Below are 14492 nucleotides of genomic sequence, written 5' to 3' on the forward strand. Positions count from 1 at the left end.
AGAAGACTAAGGAAGGAGCATAATGCTATCCATGTATTCATGCATGGTGGACGGAAAAAGCACCATAAAAGCACTCTAGGGTGGGGATCCTTGACAGTTCTGTTTGACGATTCATTTGACACATTTGAATTTGTGGATTTGTCAGTCTTTACGGAGCTTATTTTATGTTATTTATTATTTATTCTACTACTGATAGTTGTATAAAGGTAGTAAATCTAGATGGAAATTGTGGCAGCACTTAAATTAACAGTGACACTATCGCGATTTATCGAAAAAGACTCTAAAATAGTTGGTTGTGTAGCGTGCGGTAGATCTCGGCAAAAATTGAGTGAAATAATGGAACAACTTTTCGCTAGTAAGTGACTATATAATATACATACGTGTAGTAAACCGATCATTTATGAAATTCACTTAAATTAACTAAATTATATATTTTTCTTGCATTTTAGCTTTTATTTATTACTTGTCAAAGATTAGATGTCAAAGAATTTAGATACGTTAATTTGACTTACCTGCTCTACTGAAGCCCTACATCATAGTTTTACATTTTTTAAATAAAATTAGAACGACACTGATAAACCGGAATTTAAGTCGGCCATATTTGAGGCCCATCGCGGTGTACCTAAGATTTTTGATATGCTCCTTCCTTAGTCTTCTTATTCAAAGATTAGAATAGACACTTCATTTTATAGAAAATTCAGTGGGACTGGCAACATTGCTTTCCCTTCTGTCGGTGTCATGTCAAATCAAGTGTTGAAATTCTCATAACGTCAAATATGTGTCAAATTTTAAACTAAAATATTTTGAAATTCCGTGCATAGTCTATATTTTCTCAATTTTTCTATATTTGTATGTCATGTTTTACCCAGTTTGTACACTTTTACCCCACCCAGCACCCCTATTCGCTCCCCGGTCCCGGAGTTTGTTTGGTTGAAAAAATACTTAAAGTAACATAATTTGTCTTCTCCCCCAGCATATCTGCAATCTGTAAGGTCAATAGAATGTGAGTATATAATTTTTTTTCCATATAATACAAAAAATAGCCGAAAACCGTATATGCAACTGTTACCAAATAGCCTAATGAAGGTATAATAAAATAGTTCTTTCTTTCTCTACAGATCTCACTGGTTAAAAACTCATTTTCCAAATGGAGCCAGGCTGGGGGTGAACCCCAAACTAGTGTCCGAATACACGTGGAACCAGTTCAAACAAGAACTGAATAACTCCAAAATAGAGCTGATAGCTCTGAATGTTAGTTTGGTCGACGAAATTTGGCCTAAAGAAGAAAGAGGACAGATGAGGACGAAAGACGCATTTGTGTTGGACATTAAATATACAGGTAAAACCCAGAAACATACAGTGGGACAAAGAAACAAATTGGTAAACAAAATAAGTTGCTCAGAAATATTGTTTCTTGAAGAAAATGTTTTAATTTAAAGTAACATTGTCAATAATTATGTATGTTATTGTTATTTCATATACAGGAGAGTTTAAAAACACGAAATTATGTCAATTATGTCAATTCAATTTAAAAACAACATTCAGTTTATTCAACCATTTCCAATTATGGTGTAGTTTACTATTTCTCTTAGTTACAGGCAGGTAAAAACTACAATATTTTAGTTTTTCAGGTAAAAATTACAGTACAAAATTGGAAGAAGTACGGAGGCAGGTGAAAAAGGCCGGCGCCGAAGCAATGGTCGTAACTGCTCTGGATGAAATTGCTTGGTTGCTGAACATTAGAGGGAGAGATACCCCATTCTCGCCCTTTGTGAGGAGCTACCTCTTCCTGGACATGGACAACATTTTCATGTACGTCAATGCCAGCCAATTGGTGACCAATGAAGTTCTCAGATATCTGCACGCGGAATCTTCATTCAGGCATTACGACACAGTACAGTAAGTATTTTGTTATAAGCTTGGTGAATACCAGTTGATTTTAAAAATTTCGATCAAAGCGCTCGAACGGCAGAAGTCAGAGGTTTTCGCTCTGTTTTTCAAGCCGTCGCGTCCCGGTTGCAGTTCATGTTGATCGCATTAAAATAATATTGAAATCGTGGCTTTGTCATAATATTAAATATTTTAGCTTTTTGCTAGTGCAGTTATTGAAACTATAAAACCCTCAGATACGAGGTTTGTGGGATGTAACGCTGTTTCGGGTAAAAAGTATCATCGATCGTCATTTCCAAGCCAAATTGCCGCCGTTTTTTTTTCGATAATACAATATACAGGGTTCGGTAATAGTGCGTCGGGCATCTGTAGCTCCTAGAATAAAAAACTTGGAAATTTTGTTTAAGTGCAGATCTAAAGTATGTACTAGGATGTATTTCAGGAAAATATTTTAACTTCTATAGGGTGGCTCAAAAAAGTACGAGTGGATCGGGATGTTTTTTTTTAAACGGAACACCCTGTATATTATTGCATTTTTGGCTTCCTTTCAGGTCACTTTACATAATCCTAAGATATGAGTTTCTGAGATATTATTAAATAACTATAAAAATATACATTTTTCATCCTTTCTTAAAAATAGTAGAAATGTCCTGAAATCAAAACTATATTAGGTAGGTATTTACTTTAGATGGTCTGCACTTACTTTGCTATAAATATGGTAATCGTAAATCATACAGGATGTCCAAAATTCTACGCCAAACTTTCTAAAATATAAAATAATTTTTCTTCTTATTTTTTTTAAATGGTACACAATGTATATTATTTTTTCAATAGATAGACAATTAAAAAATACACATTTTTTTGTATTTAGAGTATTTTAAAATTTTTAACGGTTTCGCAGATATTCGCGGTTTGATATTTCATTTGGCATTTTCAACAGTAAATTTTTATCAAAGCCACCCAATGATTTTTCTCTCGTATTTTACCGTTTATTTTTGGTTTTGGTCTTGCGTAAGTCTTGCACTGTCGGTCTTGGTCTTGCAGATCTAAAGTTTCAAATAAGTTTTTCCTATAAATAAAATAGGGAACTTTTTTTCGTCGTTTTAAAAAATTGGATGGACATGGGATTCACACAGATCAACACACGGCTTAGATTTAAATCTTTATTTTTTTCAGGCTCAGAAATTACTCAGATATTTGGCCAGACTTACGAACCAAATCACAGCGCTACAAGAAGATTTTGGTACCTTCTCATTGCGTGTACAGCGAGGGGGCAAGCCATGCGATATACGAACATATTTTCCCCAGCAGAAGACTGCCAAAACAATCGCCAATTATTTACTTGAAAGCGGTGAAAAACTCTGTGGAAATTGAAGGCATGAAAATGGCAAACATCAAAGATGCCGCTGCGATGTGCGACTTTTTTGCATATATAGAAAAACAGGTAAAGTGGAAATCTTTTTTTGTTCTAAAAAAAAATGGTTACGATGTAACATAAAGACCTCAAGAGTCTATTAGGCTGTACTGTTCGGGTCGCTCTCAGGGGTCGGGTAAAGCGGGTGTGTGGCCGAATTAAATATATATTATATTTCAGAAATCTGCCTAAGGTTTAGCCCGATCCTGTGTGTGTGTTGTTAAGCCACTCCCAAAATTCCAAACACGCGTGCTTTGATTAAGGTTTGCAGAGCTTCGGCATTTGCCATAAAATAGCGAGCAATTTGCTAGAAAATCAAATAAATTATATATCACTGTAATCACAAAACTTCAATCTAGTTCCGTATTGTAACGGAATTTTAAATTGTTTTTATTTTCGAGAAAATTTAGTCGAAACATAAGGAATATTTTATTGATGTTTGAACTTCGAAATCTTGAAAATAAAGAAGTTATCTAAAAATGTGCTACAATACGGATATAGTATAATCCTTTATCTTTAATTTCCTTCCTCATCTGTGTAAAAATACTTAGCCAGTTTTACACAAAACGTTAAATGCCGAACGCTTATTTTGCTACTTTTTCGGACTAGTGAAATGGATTCTTAAAGACGACATAAGGCTTCACGTGAACAGTCAGTTAATTCTTAAAGCACTTTTTCACGAGCTAAAAGTCAACTGATCAAGTCACTTAAATTCATTTCGCATCAGTGTAATATGACCGTCTAAACTCGAATAATCTATATACAGGGTGGTCCGAACTGTATTCCGGAAACTTCGGCAACGTATTCTGCGGTTAAAAATAAGTATATACCTAAAATAATAGCTCCCGTATATAGCGTTTAACGCCTTGGGAGTAGCAATAAGGTACAGCTTGCCATACTAGAGCCGTTCGGTATACAAAATCTAAGCCGTAAAATGCTTAATTTTTGGACATACAGGGTGTAGAACTGGGAGTTTTTTGACATGAGAAATTTGATTTTAATGTCAATATGACTCCTACTTGTGCCCTCTACAAGTAGATTACCTACTTATTTTTTAACCGGTTTGTAGAGTAATAACTTTTCGTCCGTACCTGTATAAAACTACTGAGTAAAAAAATATATATTTACGACGTTTTTTACGTAAAAAATGTCTCTTGGTAAGAATCGCTACGGGTAATGGTTCTCGAGATATTTGGAATCGAAATTATCAATACCTGTCACTATTGACACGAAATAAACATGTTGAGAGACTAAATAGTTATTAGACTGAAATCATTAATTTCAAATGTTTTTGTGCCAAAAGCTCAACAGAAACTGTTTTCTTCATCATTTCTTCGCAGAAAAATTTATGATTAATTGGAAAAAATAAAAAAAATCCCAAATTTATTATTTCATTCAAATAACTATCTACTCAATGTGTTTATTTTTTTTCAATAATGACATGTACGAGGCTGGGCTGAAAAATAATCGGCCTAGGTAAGAAAACCCAACTTTTTTCGGCAAAACTCAATTTATTTCTCAACGTAGTCCCCGTTAAGCTCTATACACTTTGTCCAACGATTCTCCAATTTTTCGATGCCCTTCGAATAATACGATTTTTCGAAGTCCTTAAAATAGGCCTCTGTCGCAGCGATGACCTCCCAATTCGACTTAAATCTCTTACCACCGAGCCATTTTTTCAAGTCTGGAAACATATCTGTTTTGCTGGGCGTCAAATCTGGGGAGTATGGCGGATGAGGAACCAATTCGTAATGCAATTCATACAGTTTTGCCATTGCGACTGCACATTTATGCGCCGGTGCATTGTCCTGGTGGAAGGGCACTTTCTTCTTCGCTAAATGCGGTCGTTTTTGCTTCAAATCGGCGTCGAATCGGTCCAACAGCTTTGAGTAATATTCGCCGGTGATCGTTTTGCCCTTTTCAAGGTAATCGATATGGCTTTCTTTGGCTTTGACTCGCCCTGAGAAACCCATCACTGCTTTGAGTGTTCCTTCGTCTCTGGCGTATTGTGATGGATCCAAGTTTCATCCACGGTTACAAAACGGCGCAAAAAGTCCTTCTTATTGTGGTTAAACATTGCTAAACACTTCTTTGAAGTTGTCACACGGTTTCGCTTGTTGTCGGCATTGAGGAAATGCGGCACCCATCTGGCAGCGAGCTTCCTCATTTCCAAATATTCGTGCAATATATTCTCCACTCGTTCACGTGAGATGCCCCCAGCCTCAGCAAGCTCGCACACTCTTACCCGTCGATCGTCAATTACCATACCATGGATTTTATCGACCACTTCTGGTGTGGTGACCTCTCTTGGACGACCTGGACACCCATCATCAAAAATTATCGTACGACCGCGTTTAAATATACACATCATCCAGTTCGATTTTGATCTCATCCTTCGTTTTCTTTTTCAAAAACAAGAATCTAATCACTGCGCGATATTCGATTTTATTCATTTTTGTAAAAATGCAAAATCTGTTCGCCTTCAATCACTGTCAAGTACAAACTAAGTGACGCAGCTCGCTGAAAATTTGACAGAAGTCACTTGAAACATAGTTTTTACGAAAAACAATTGCATTTGTTCCTAGCGCCGCCAACTCTTGCCGAGGCCGATTATTTCTCAGCCCAGCCTCGTATTGACTATTTCCACTCTAAATCTCTTGAGAACGGTTGCTCGTAGCGATTTTTACCAGGAGACATTTTTTAGGCAAAAAGTAACGGAGATGTATATTTTTTTACTCGGTAGTTTCATACAGGTACGGACGAAAAGTTATTAAAAACCCTTCAAAACAGTTAAAACACGTGTAGGTGGCGCCCCATACAAATAGCAGTCATATTGACATCAAAATCAAATTGCTCATGTCAAAAAACTCCCAGATACCAATTTTCATCCAAATATCGATCTTACTTCGAAAATTATTTCGAAAAAATCGAAATAAAAATGAAACTTCTACACCCTGTATCTCCGAAACTAAGCATTTTAAGGAAAACATTTATACGAACTTTTTTACTTATTTTTCTCTGCAGAATATGCTGCCGAAGTTTCCGGAATACAGTTCGGACCACCCTGTATAATAAGATCGTTCTCTGATTTCTAGATGTCGACAGGGCGTGTATTCACCGAAGCAATATTGGCAGACATCTTGGATGCTTTCCGTTACGAACAGAACCAGAGCTTAGGGAATAGCTTCCGTACGATCGTTGGATTCGGTCCCAACAGTGCCCAACCCCACTATATCCCCACCAAAAATACCAACAGTCGTATTTTTAACAACGGTACATTGGTCATAGAGTCTGGAGGCCAATATTACGGTAAGTACAGGGTGTTTAAGTATATTTTAGCCAATAGCTAACTCTGAAAATGTTATTATGCTTAGCACATCGTATCGCGGATTCGCTACACATATAAAGGGTGGTAATTCTAGTTCCTTGGGAGGAACTAGTTCCTTAGTCCTAGTTCCTCTAGAGAAATAGTTCCTTGGACTAGGTATTTAGTTCACAGTAGTTCCCGACTAACATTGATATCCCCGTTCCCCGTTGCTTACTAATGGTTTTTGTTGTCAGTCAGAACTATTCACAGTATGACCTGTATAATTTATATAATGTACAAAATATAACGAGACGTGTAATTGCGTATGTTAAAAACATATAGGTAAGTTTTATTACAGATAAAAAAAACAAAAAAGAAGCTTTTAGAAAGAGTTTAAAAAACTATATCACAAATCAATTGCAGCAAATATACGAGAATTTTCCGAAAAATTGCATTTTTCCTCACTTCAAGCTTTTTGTTTTTATCTAAAAATTCAGAATATCTACTTCGCTTTATAAGATACTAGCGTGTACCCGCGACTTCGTTCGCGTCGAATTAATCATTTGTAATGGTGATGATAAAGCAAAGCAAGAATTTCCATTAACATACAAACTGGATAAAATTTTCTCACATTTATGTCAGCATGAGGAAAAACAATATGGCGATATTATTACATAACTTGGTTATATTTGAGGGGTAGTTTCATCTCGTTGGAATTTGACTTTTGAAAAATCCGTTTGCCAAAAATAAGCTTTTTACGTCAAGCAGTTTAAGAAGAATCGTGATTAATCTATTATCCAACTTTTTGTTGTGACACCCTGTATGATTTTTTAAAAAATTTCAAAATATGTAAAAAAACAAAATAAATTATGCGTGTCGAAGCGTTTTCCCGAAAGACTAACCGTTTCTTAAATTACAAATATTGTAATATTTGAGGGGCGTTTTCACCCTCTTTGAATTTGAGATTCGAAAAACCCCTCCTTATCGAACCTCTACACCCCACAGTCAATCTGTTTGCCAAAAATCAGCTTTAAATGACAAGCAGTTTAAGCAGAATCGTGATTACTCAATAGTCATATTTTATAAAAGACCCTGTATAAATTTTTAAAAATCTTAAAATATGTAAAACAACAAAATAAAATATACGTATTTAAGAGTTTTTTTCCGAAAAACTCACCGGTTTTTAAATAAAAAATATTTTAATATTTGAGGGGTGGTTTCACCCCATTAAAATTCGAGTTTCGAAAAATCCCTTCTTATCGAACCTCTACACCCTAAAGTCAATCCGTTTTCTAAAAATCAGCTTTTTACGTCAAGCGATTTTTCGAAACACCCTGTATACATTTTAAAAAATCTTAAAATATGTAAAAAACAATAACAAAAATATACGTGTTTAAGCGTTTTTTCGGAAACTTGACCGTTTTTTTTAATAAAAAATATTGTAATATTTGAGGGGTGGTATCACCCCCTTGGAACTGGAATTTCGAAAAATCCCTTCTTATCGACCCTCTACACCCTAGAATCAACCTGTATGCCAAAATTGAACTTCTTATATTGAGTGGTTTGACCAAGATCGTGATTAATCAGTGAGCTAGTCACTTAAGGATTTTATATATTAGTATAGATTTCTTAATTTAGGGACCTAAAGTGAAACATCCCCATAAAATAATCAAAGAACAAAATAAAAATCAAAAACAGTATCCACGGCAATTTTCTGTGGTAATTACGCCGGCTGTGGCAATAGACAAGGCCGAATCGATCGTTGTCGTCTTGTATTATATCTCGGATCTGCCGACTGAACAGATTCCCGTGAACTAGTTTTTTAATTAGTTCCTTTCAGTCCTTTCGGTCCGGGATAGGTAACATACGACTGGCACTCTGCACTCCCGCCTAGCATAGGGCTAAGATCGCGCTGGCCGATCCGTCGCCGTATTGTATATCGGTCACAGTCTCGATCCCGGAATAGGTTCTGAGGAACTAGTTCTTTGAGAAAAAGGGAACTAGTTCCTTTCATTCCGGGGTCGGAATAGTTCAGTGGAATTAGTTCGTTCACGAACTATATACCTCTAACCCATATAAATAAATAAATAAATAAATAAATAAATAAATAAATAAATGCCTTTATTGTCAAAAAATTTTTCAATTTGTGGACAAAGGTAAACTAACAAACAAAGTAAAAAATAACAAGGTACACAAACAAACAAACAAAAGATAATACAAAACATTATACAAATAATATTGTCAGTCTTATTGTTAAAATAAACATATATAATGTTTACAATGTCAAAGAACAAAAAAAATTAAAATAATATTCAAAAATATTTAGCCAATTTATAGCAAAATATCAATGACCTCTAAATAAATTAATTTCGATGTCATTCGTAAATATAGCAATAGCAAACATTAGACCAGTGTTTTCAAGATCAAATTCGATTTTCAATTCAAATATAATTCATTTACGGCGTAGAAAGCCTTGTCTAGTAAATAAGAGTTCAATGATAAAAATGATGTTATGGATTTGATTTCAAATGGCAGGTGATTGTGCATTTTTTTCGAGTTGTATAATATTGAACTTTTAACTAACTCTGAGCGTGGGGTAGGTAGATAAAGATCTTGCTCCGCGTTCCTGAGTGGATAAGTGTGAGATGGCCTTTCTTGAGAAGCTGGTACATGTTTACGTATTAGGCAAACGGATTCAAATATAAATAAGGAAGGAAGAGTCAATATTTTTAATTCTCTAAAAAAGCCCCGGCAATGAGTTCTGCTGTTTAGTCCCAGTGAATATCGAACAGCTCTCTTCTGGAGCTTGAAAATGCGGTCAAATTGAGCCGCACAACACGCACCCCAGAATGGAAGGGCATACCTGAGGTGCGACTCAAAAAGTGCATAATAAACAGTTCTAGCCACTGACAAGTTAAGCTCTATTATTTATAAATAAGTAAATAGACTACTCCACTTACCTTATTACCTCTTCATAAAACTTTCACTATTTTCATCCCTAGAGGGCACAACTGACGTCACACGAACTCTGCACTTTGGCAAACCGGACGACCTGATGACGGAGGCATATACTCGCGTCCTGGTTGGTCAGATGACGTTCAATTCGCTCACTTTCCCTAACAACATGAAGATGGCGCACGTGGACGTCTTGGCCAGGGGTCCATTGTGGGAAATGGGATTGGATTACTTGCACGAGAGTGGTCATGGGATTGGATCGTTCCTGGGAGTGAAGGAATGTGAGTAACAAACGATCAAAAAATTTTGTGACCAAGTCATTTCTTTGACCTTATAAAAATTGCAACTATATTTTCATATTTATTTGTTTACTTAAATTTGAAAAAAGTAAAATCAAAATTTAACATTTGGAACAAGTAAAAATCGCGCTTCAGTTTTCCTATATTAAAATATTTCTCAATGCGAAATGCGAGTTTCAATAAATACAGGGTTGTTCACCGCACACGACACGGAGTATTGTAGCTAAACGATTAGATTTTTACAAATTGTGAGTTTTGGGTTCGTTGAAGGACTATTGTATTGTATTGTATTGTATTTGACTAAGAGTGGGTCCCAAGGGGGACCCTCCACTGAGGCCGCGAGGGCCTATTGTGGCTCAGTTTCTACAAGCTCTAATTTACAAGAGCGTCAAAGTTCATCCTCAAGACCCAGCCTCTTAATATAGGCCGTTATGTCTGAGGGCGATATGTCTCCTAGGTCTGATAGGTCTAGCATGGGTTTGCCAAACATCTCAAACCTGGTCCTGCTCCCAGCGGGGCAGGTACACATAACGTGCTTCATTGTTTCATCATCTTCCATACAGAGTCGGCATTCGGCGTCTTCCACCAGTCCCGTCCTCTGCAGGTGAGATCTCAGCCGGCAGTGGCCCGTGTACACTGCAGTGAGCACACGCGTTCCATTCCTACCGGCCTTTAGGAGTTCTCTGTTCTATGTTTGGATGGCCCTGCTAGAATTTTCTTGGCATGCTCCATTCCGGGACTGTCATTCCAGTCTCGGAATGTCTCACCCCCTAACCCATTCACAGAGCCTGTCTCTTGCGAGATTTTTGGAACGCTAAGTGTCGGTTCTGGCCCCACGAATGGCGCGCCTGCACCAATTTTGGCGAGGGAATCAGCACGTTCATTTCCCTCTAGGCCGACATGTCCCGGTATCCATATTAGCGACACTTTGTTCCTATCTCCCAGTATATTGAGTAGTTTCTTACAATGAAGAATCGTCATAGACGTGCTTTTCGTTGCCTCAAGTGCTTTCAGCGCAGCTTGACTATCCGAAAATATGCATATTGTTTTCCCGGTGTATTGCTGTTCTACCAGCAGTTGCACACAGGTTTCAATAGCATATAGCTCAGCTTGGAAGATCGTGGTGTGTTTTCCAAGACTGTGGTAGATCTCAGTCTTTGGACTGCTGCAGTAAATTCCTGCGCCAGATCCTTTTTCGTTTTTGGATCCGTCCGTGTACCAACACATTTCCGCATGTAATAAGCCGCTTCCCGGCTTGTCCCTCGTCCTGTTCGGAAACAGGACGTTGTAGGTGCGCGTCAAGAGTTGGACTGGTGGTGTAAGATCCGAGATCATTCCCAGAATCTCATCCGACTGTAGCTCTTCTACTAGCCGGTTTTGTATGAACATAATTGTTCCTTGGCTTCCTCGTGCTATATTTAGAAACCTATATGTAGCCCATCTCGCCTCTCTTTCCAAAAGAATTTGAAGAGGAGGTAGATCGAGTAGGGTTTCCATAGCTTTTGACGGCGTGGAATGAAGGCACCAGTCACCGCTAGGCATGCTTGTCGTTGTAGTTTCGACAATTTATTCTTTGCCGTTATTTGGTTGGCTTTCTGCCACCAGGCAACTGCACCATACGTGATAATAGGTCTGATGGCCGTCACGTATAGCCAGTACATATTTTTTGGGGGTTTAATCCCCAGTGTCTACCACAAATTCGGCGGCATGCCCATAGAGCATAGCAAGCCTTTTTTGATGTTTTTTCCAGATGAGAGGTCCAGCTAAGTTTTTTGTCCAGGTTTAATCCCAGATACTTAACTTCCTCCGCAAACGGAATTGTCTCACCAAGAAGAATGGGCGGTTTCAGTTTGTCTGTTTTCCTTCTTCTGGTGAATGGTATGATCACGGTTTTCTGTGAGTTTTGGGTTCGTTGAAGGACTATTAGAGCTACAATTTAAAAATAACTCTACAAGATACAGAGTGTCCCAAATAAGAAAAAAATATTATAGTTGTATTTTTTTTAAATGGAACACCCTGTATATTATTCTATTTTTAGATTCTGCGATTGAAATAAAGGTAAATTGGATTAAGGTTTATCACACTTAAACCTTACCGTTTTTGAAATATTTTCAATATTGTAAAATCGCAGTAAATTTAAGGGTTTATTTCTCCAAGGGTATCAAAGTTTTTAATACGAAATATATACTGAAGATTATTTTTTATTGTTCAAATATTGTGTTGCAATAATAAAAATTATACTACCTTATACAGAGTGTCCAAAAATTTATATTAAATAATTACTAGCTTTAAACGGCAATAACTTGTTTAATTTAAATGAGACACCCTGTATATTTTATGTGAATCAGATGCACAATTTCATTGTCTATCAAATTGTATTATACCATTTTTACCTATCTTTTCAAGTTTTCGTACAAAATGTATTTTCTTATAATTTAGACCTCATTTATCAATATACCCATGGAATATTGACATTTTAGATTGTTTTTAAACAACAAATGTACAAAATGTACAGGTACTAAAAACGATAATATTACTAGTTCATTTGTTCACCACAAACAGAAAACTATTTAAATCTTCATAAAAAGTATACCATTAATTAAATATACTACCATTATTTCCGCCCAAATATTAATAATTACATACTTATTGGTGTTAGTTAATAAATTATTCTAAATAAATGTGGATTTGAATCATAAATCAATATAATAATAAGTTATGAAAATCAACGTCTCTGTTGTTATAAACATTCGTCAACAATGAAATACATACATTTTTAAGGTGTTACTAAAGTGTTACTTTTTACCACACTGTCCAATACACATACAAAATTCATTTTTTTAGTATTTGGAGCAATTATTATTAATCAGCGCAAACAGTCAATTAATGTAGTTTGAATACTGGAATCATATTAATTGGTCCTCTTTCACAAATATTTAAACAGTTTTTTTTATTTTTTTCTGTGCTCTTTAAAAATTTGTTACATCCTTAAAAATAATTTAAAATGTTAATATTCCATGGGTTTATTGATAAATGAGGTCTAAATTATAAGAAAATGCATTTTCTACGAAAACTTGAAGAGATAGGTAAAAAATCGTATAATACAATTTGATAGACACTTAAATTGTGCATCTGATTCTCATAAAATATAAAGGGTGTTCCGTTTAAATTAAACAAGTTATTGCCGTTTAAAGCTATAGTAATTATTTTTTATTTATTATAATTTATATTATTGCAACATAAAATTTAGTAAATAAAAATACTTCAGTTCAATATTTGGTTTTATAAACTTAAATAATTAAATATATCAAAAACGGTAAGATTAAAATGCAGTAAACCTTAATCAAATTTACCTTTATTTTAATGGCAGAAACAAAAAATGTAATAATATGCAGGGTATTCCATTTTAAAAAAAAACAACTTTGATACTTTTTATTTATTTGGGACAATCTGTATCTTGTAAAAATATTTTTAAATTGTAGCTCTTATCAGTGGCGTAGCAAGGCGGGGGCGGTGGGGGTGGACCGCCCCGGGCGTCGACCCTCCAAGTACCTGCGGAGCGACAAAAAATTGTTATTAGGGCGGCGGACGGAATCTGTAGGGGCGGCAATCCTCTCTCCTAGAGTCACTCCGCCCCGGGCGACCCTAACCCACGCTACGCCACTGGCTCTAATAGCCCTTCAAAGTATCGAAAACTTACAATTTGTAAAAATCTAATCTAATAATAATATAGCAGCATCTTGTTTTCAGGTTTGACATTCAGATATACACACAATGTTCAAATTGGCTTTTATTTTGCTATACTACAAAATAAATCTTAATTTGGAATCATTTATTTACAAAAAATCACGCGTCAATAGTCAATAACATTAATGGTTGAATAGGTTTAAATATATCCAAAAAAATCCTTTATGGGTTTTTCGCCACTGCACTGCAAGAAAAAGCTACAAAATAAAATAGTTATTTTTGGTAAACACTTCTGCGTTAAACCTGAACGGACGCACGGTGGGGTATTAGCATGAAAAAGGTGATCGAAATTCGAAAAAGCAAATGTGTTTAAGATTTCCCAAAAATAGATAAATGATAAGTTAAATCATCTCTGCCATGAATGGCGTTGCTATGGGTGTGTTTAGATGCATTCATTTGTTTCAACGAAACGTCAAAGTTGTTACTTCTCACAGATAAGAGCAATAAGAGGTAAATGGCTAAATTTTATGTTTAAAATTATAAATTGTTGTTGTTCTTGTGCTCTTTTTACGTTTATATTGTCGTTTTGATTGAAAATGGCTCAGCAAGCTGCAGGTATGTATTCTAAAAACCTATTATTTATTTTGATATTCTCTATACTAACGATTTTTTTGCAACTAAAAGTTAGGCGTTCAGAAAATTTGATTAAATTTGTGACATTTTTATTATACTTAGAGATTTAGTTGCGCATTTCGAAGAATTCAGCATATTGTCTATATACGTTTTACTTAGTAAACATTGGGCTTTCATACTGTAAAATAAAATACTGCGACTTTTTGCGATTTTGCTGATAAAATGAGAAAAACATTCTTGGTTTCCTCTAATTTGCCAATCAGTGATATACTAATGCGAGGTGTAAACCGCGATGGCATTGTTCTGT

The 14492-nt window shown here is 35.7% G+C and overlaps 1 protein-coding gene across 2 annotated transcripts in view; it reads left to right on the forward strand.

Moving 5' to 3' along the window:
• Positions 1 to 14492, forward strand: part of LOC115886051 (xaa-Pro aminopeptidase ApepP-like) — a 130528-nt gene that overhangs the window by 110407 nt on the left and 5629 nt on the right. For both annotated transcript variants that reach the window (XM_030905078.1, XM_030905079.1), the window contains exons 5-9: positions 1119 to 1339; positions 1632 to 1899; positions 3067 to 3334; positions 6400 to 6613; positions 9614 to 9847. In XM_030905078.1, the coding sequence (XP_030760938.1) occupies positions 1119 to 1339; positions 1632 to 1899; positions 3067 to 3334; positions 6400 to 6613; positions 9614 to 9847 (1205 nt within the window). The remainder of the gene's footprint in view (positions 1 to 1118; positions 1340 to 1631; positions 1900 to 3066; positions 3335 to 6399; positions 6614 to 9613; positions 9848 to 14492) is intronic.

Source organism: Sitophilus oryzae, unplaced genomic scaffold (assembly GCF_002938485.1).
Source record: "Sitophilus oryzae breed Bouriz unplaced genomic scaffold, Soryzae_2.0 scaffold_466_pilon_pilon, whole genome shotgun sequence".
Taxonomy (NCBI): domain Eukaryota; kingdom Metazoa; phylum Arthropoda; class Insecta; order Coleoptera; family Curculionidae; genus Sitophilus; species Sitophilus oryzae.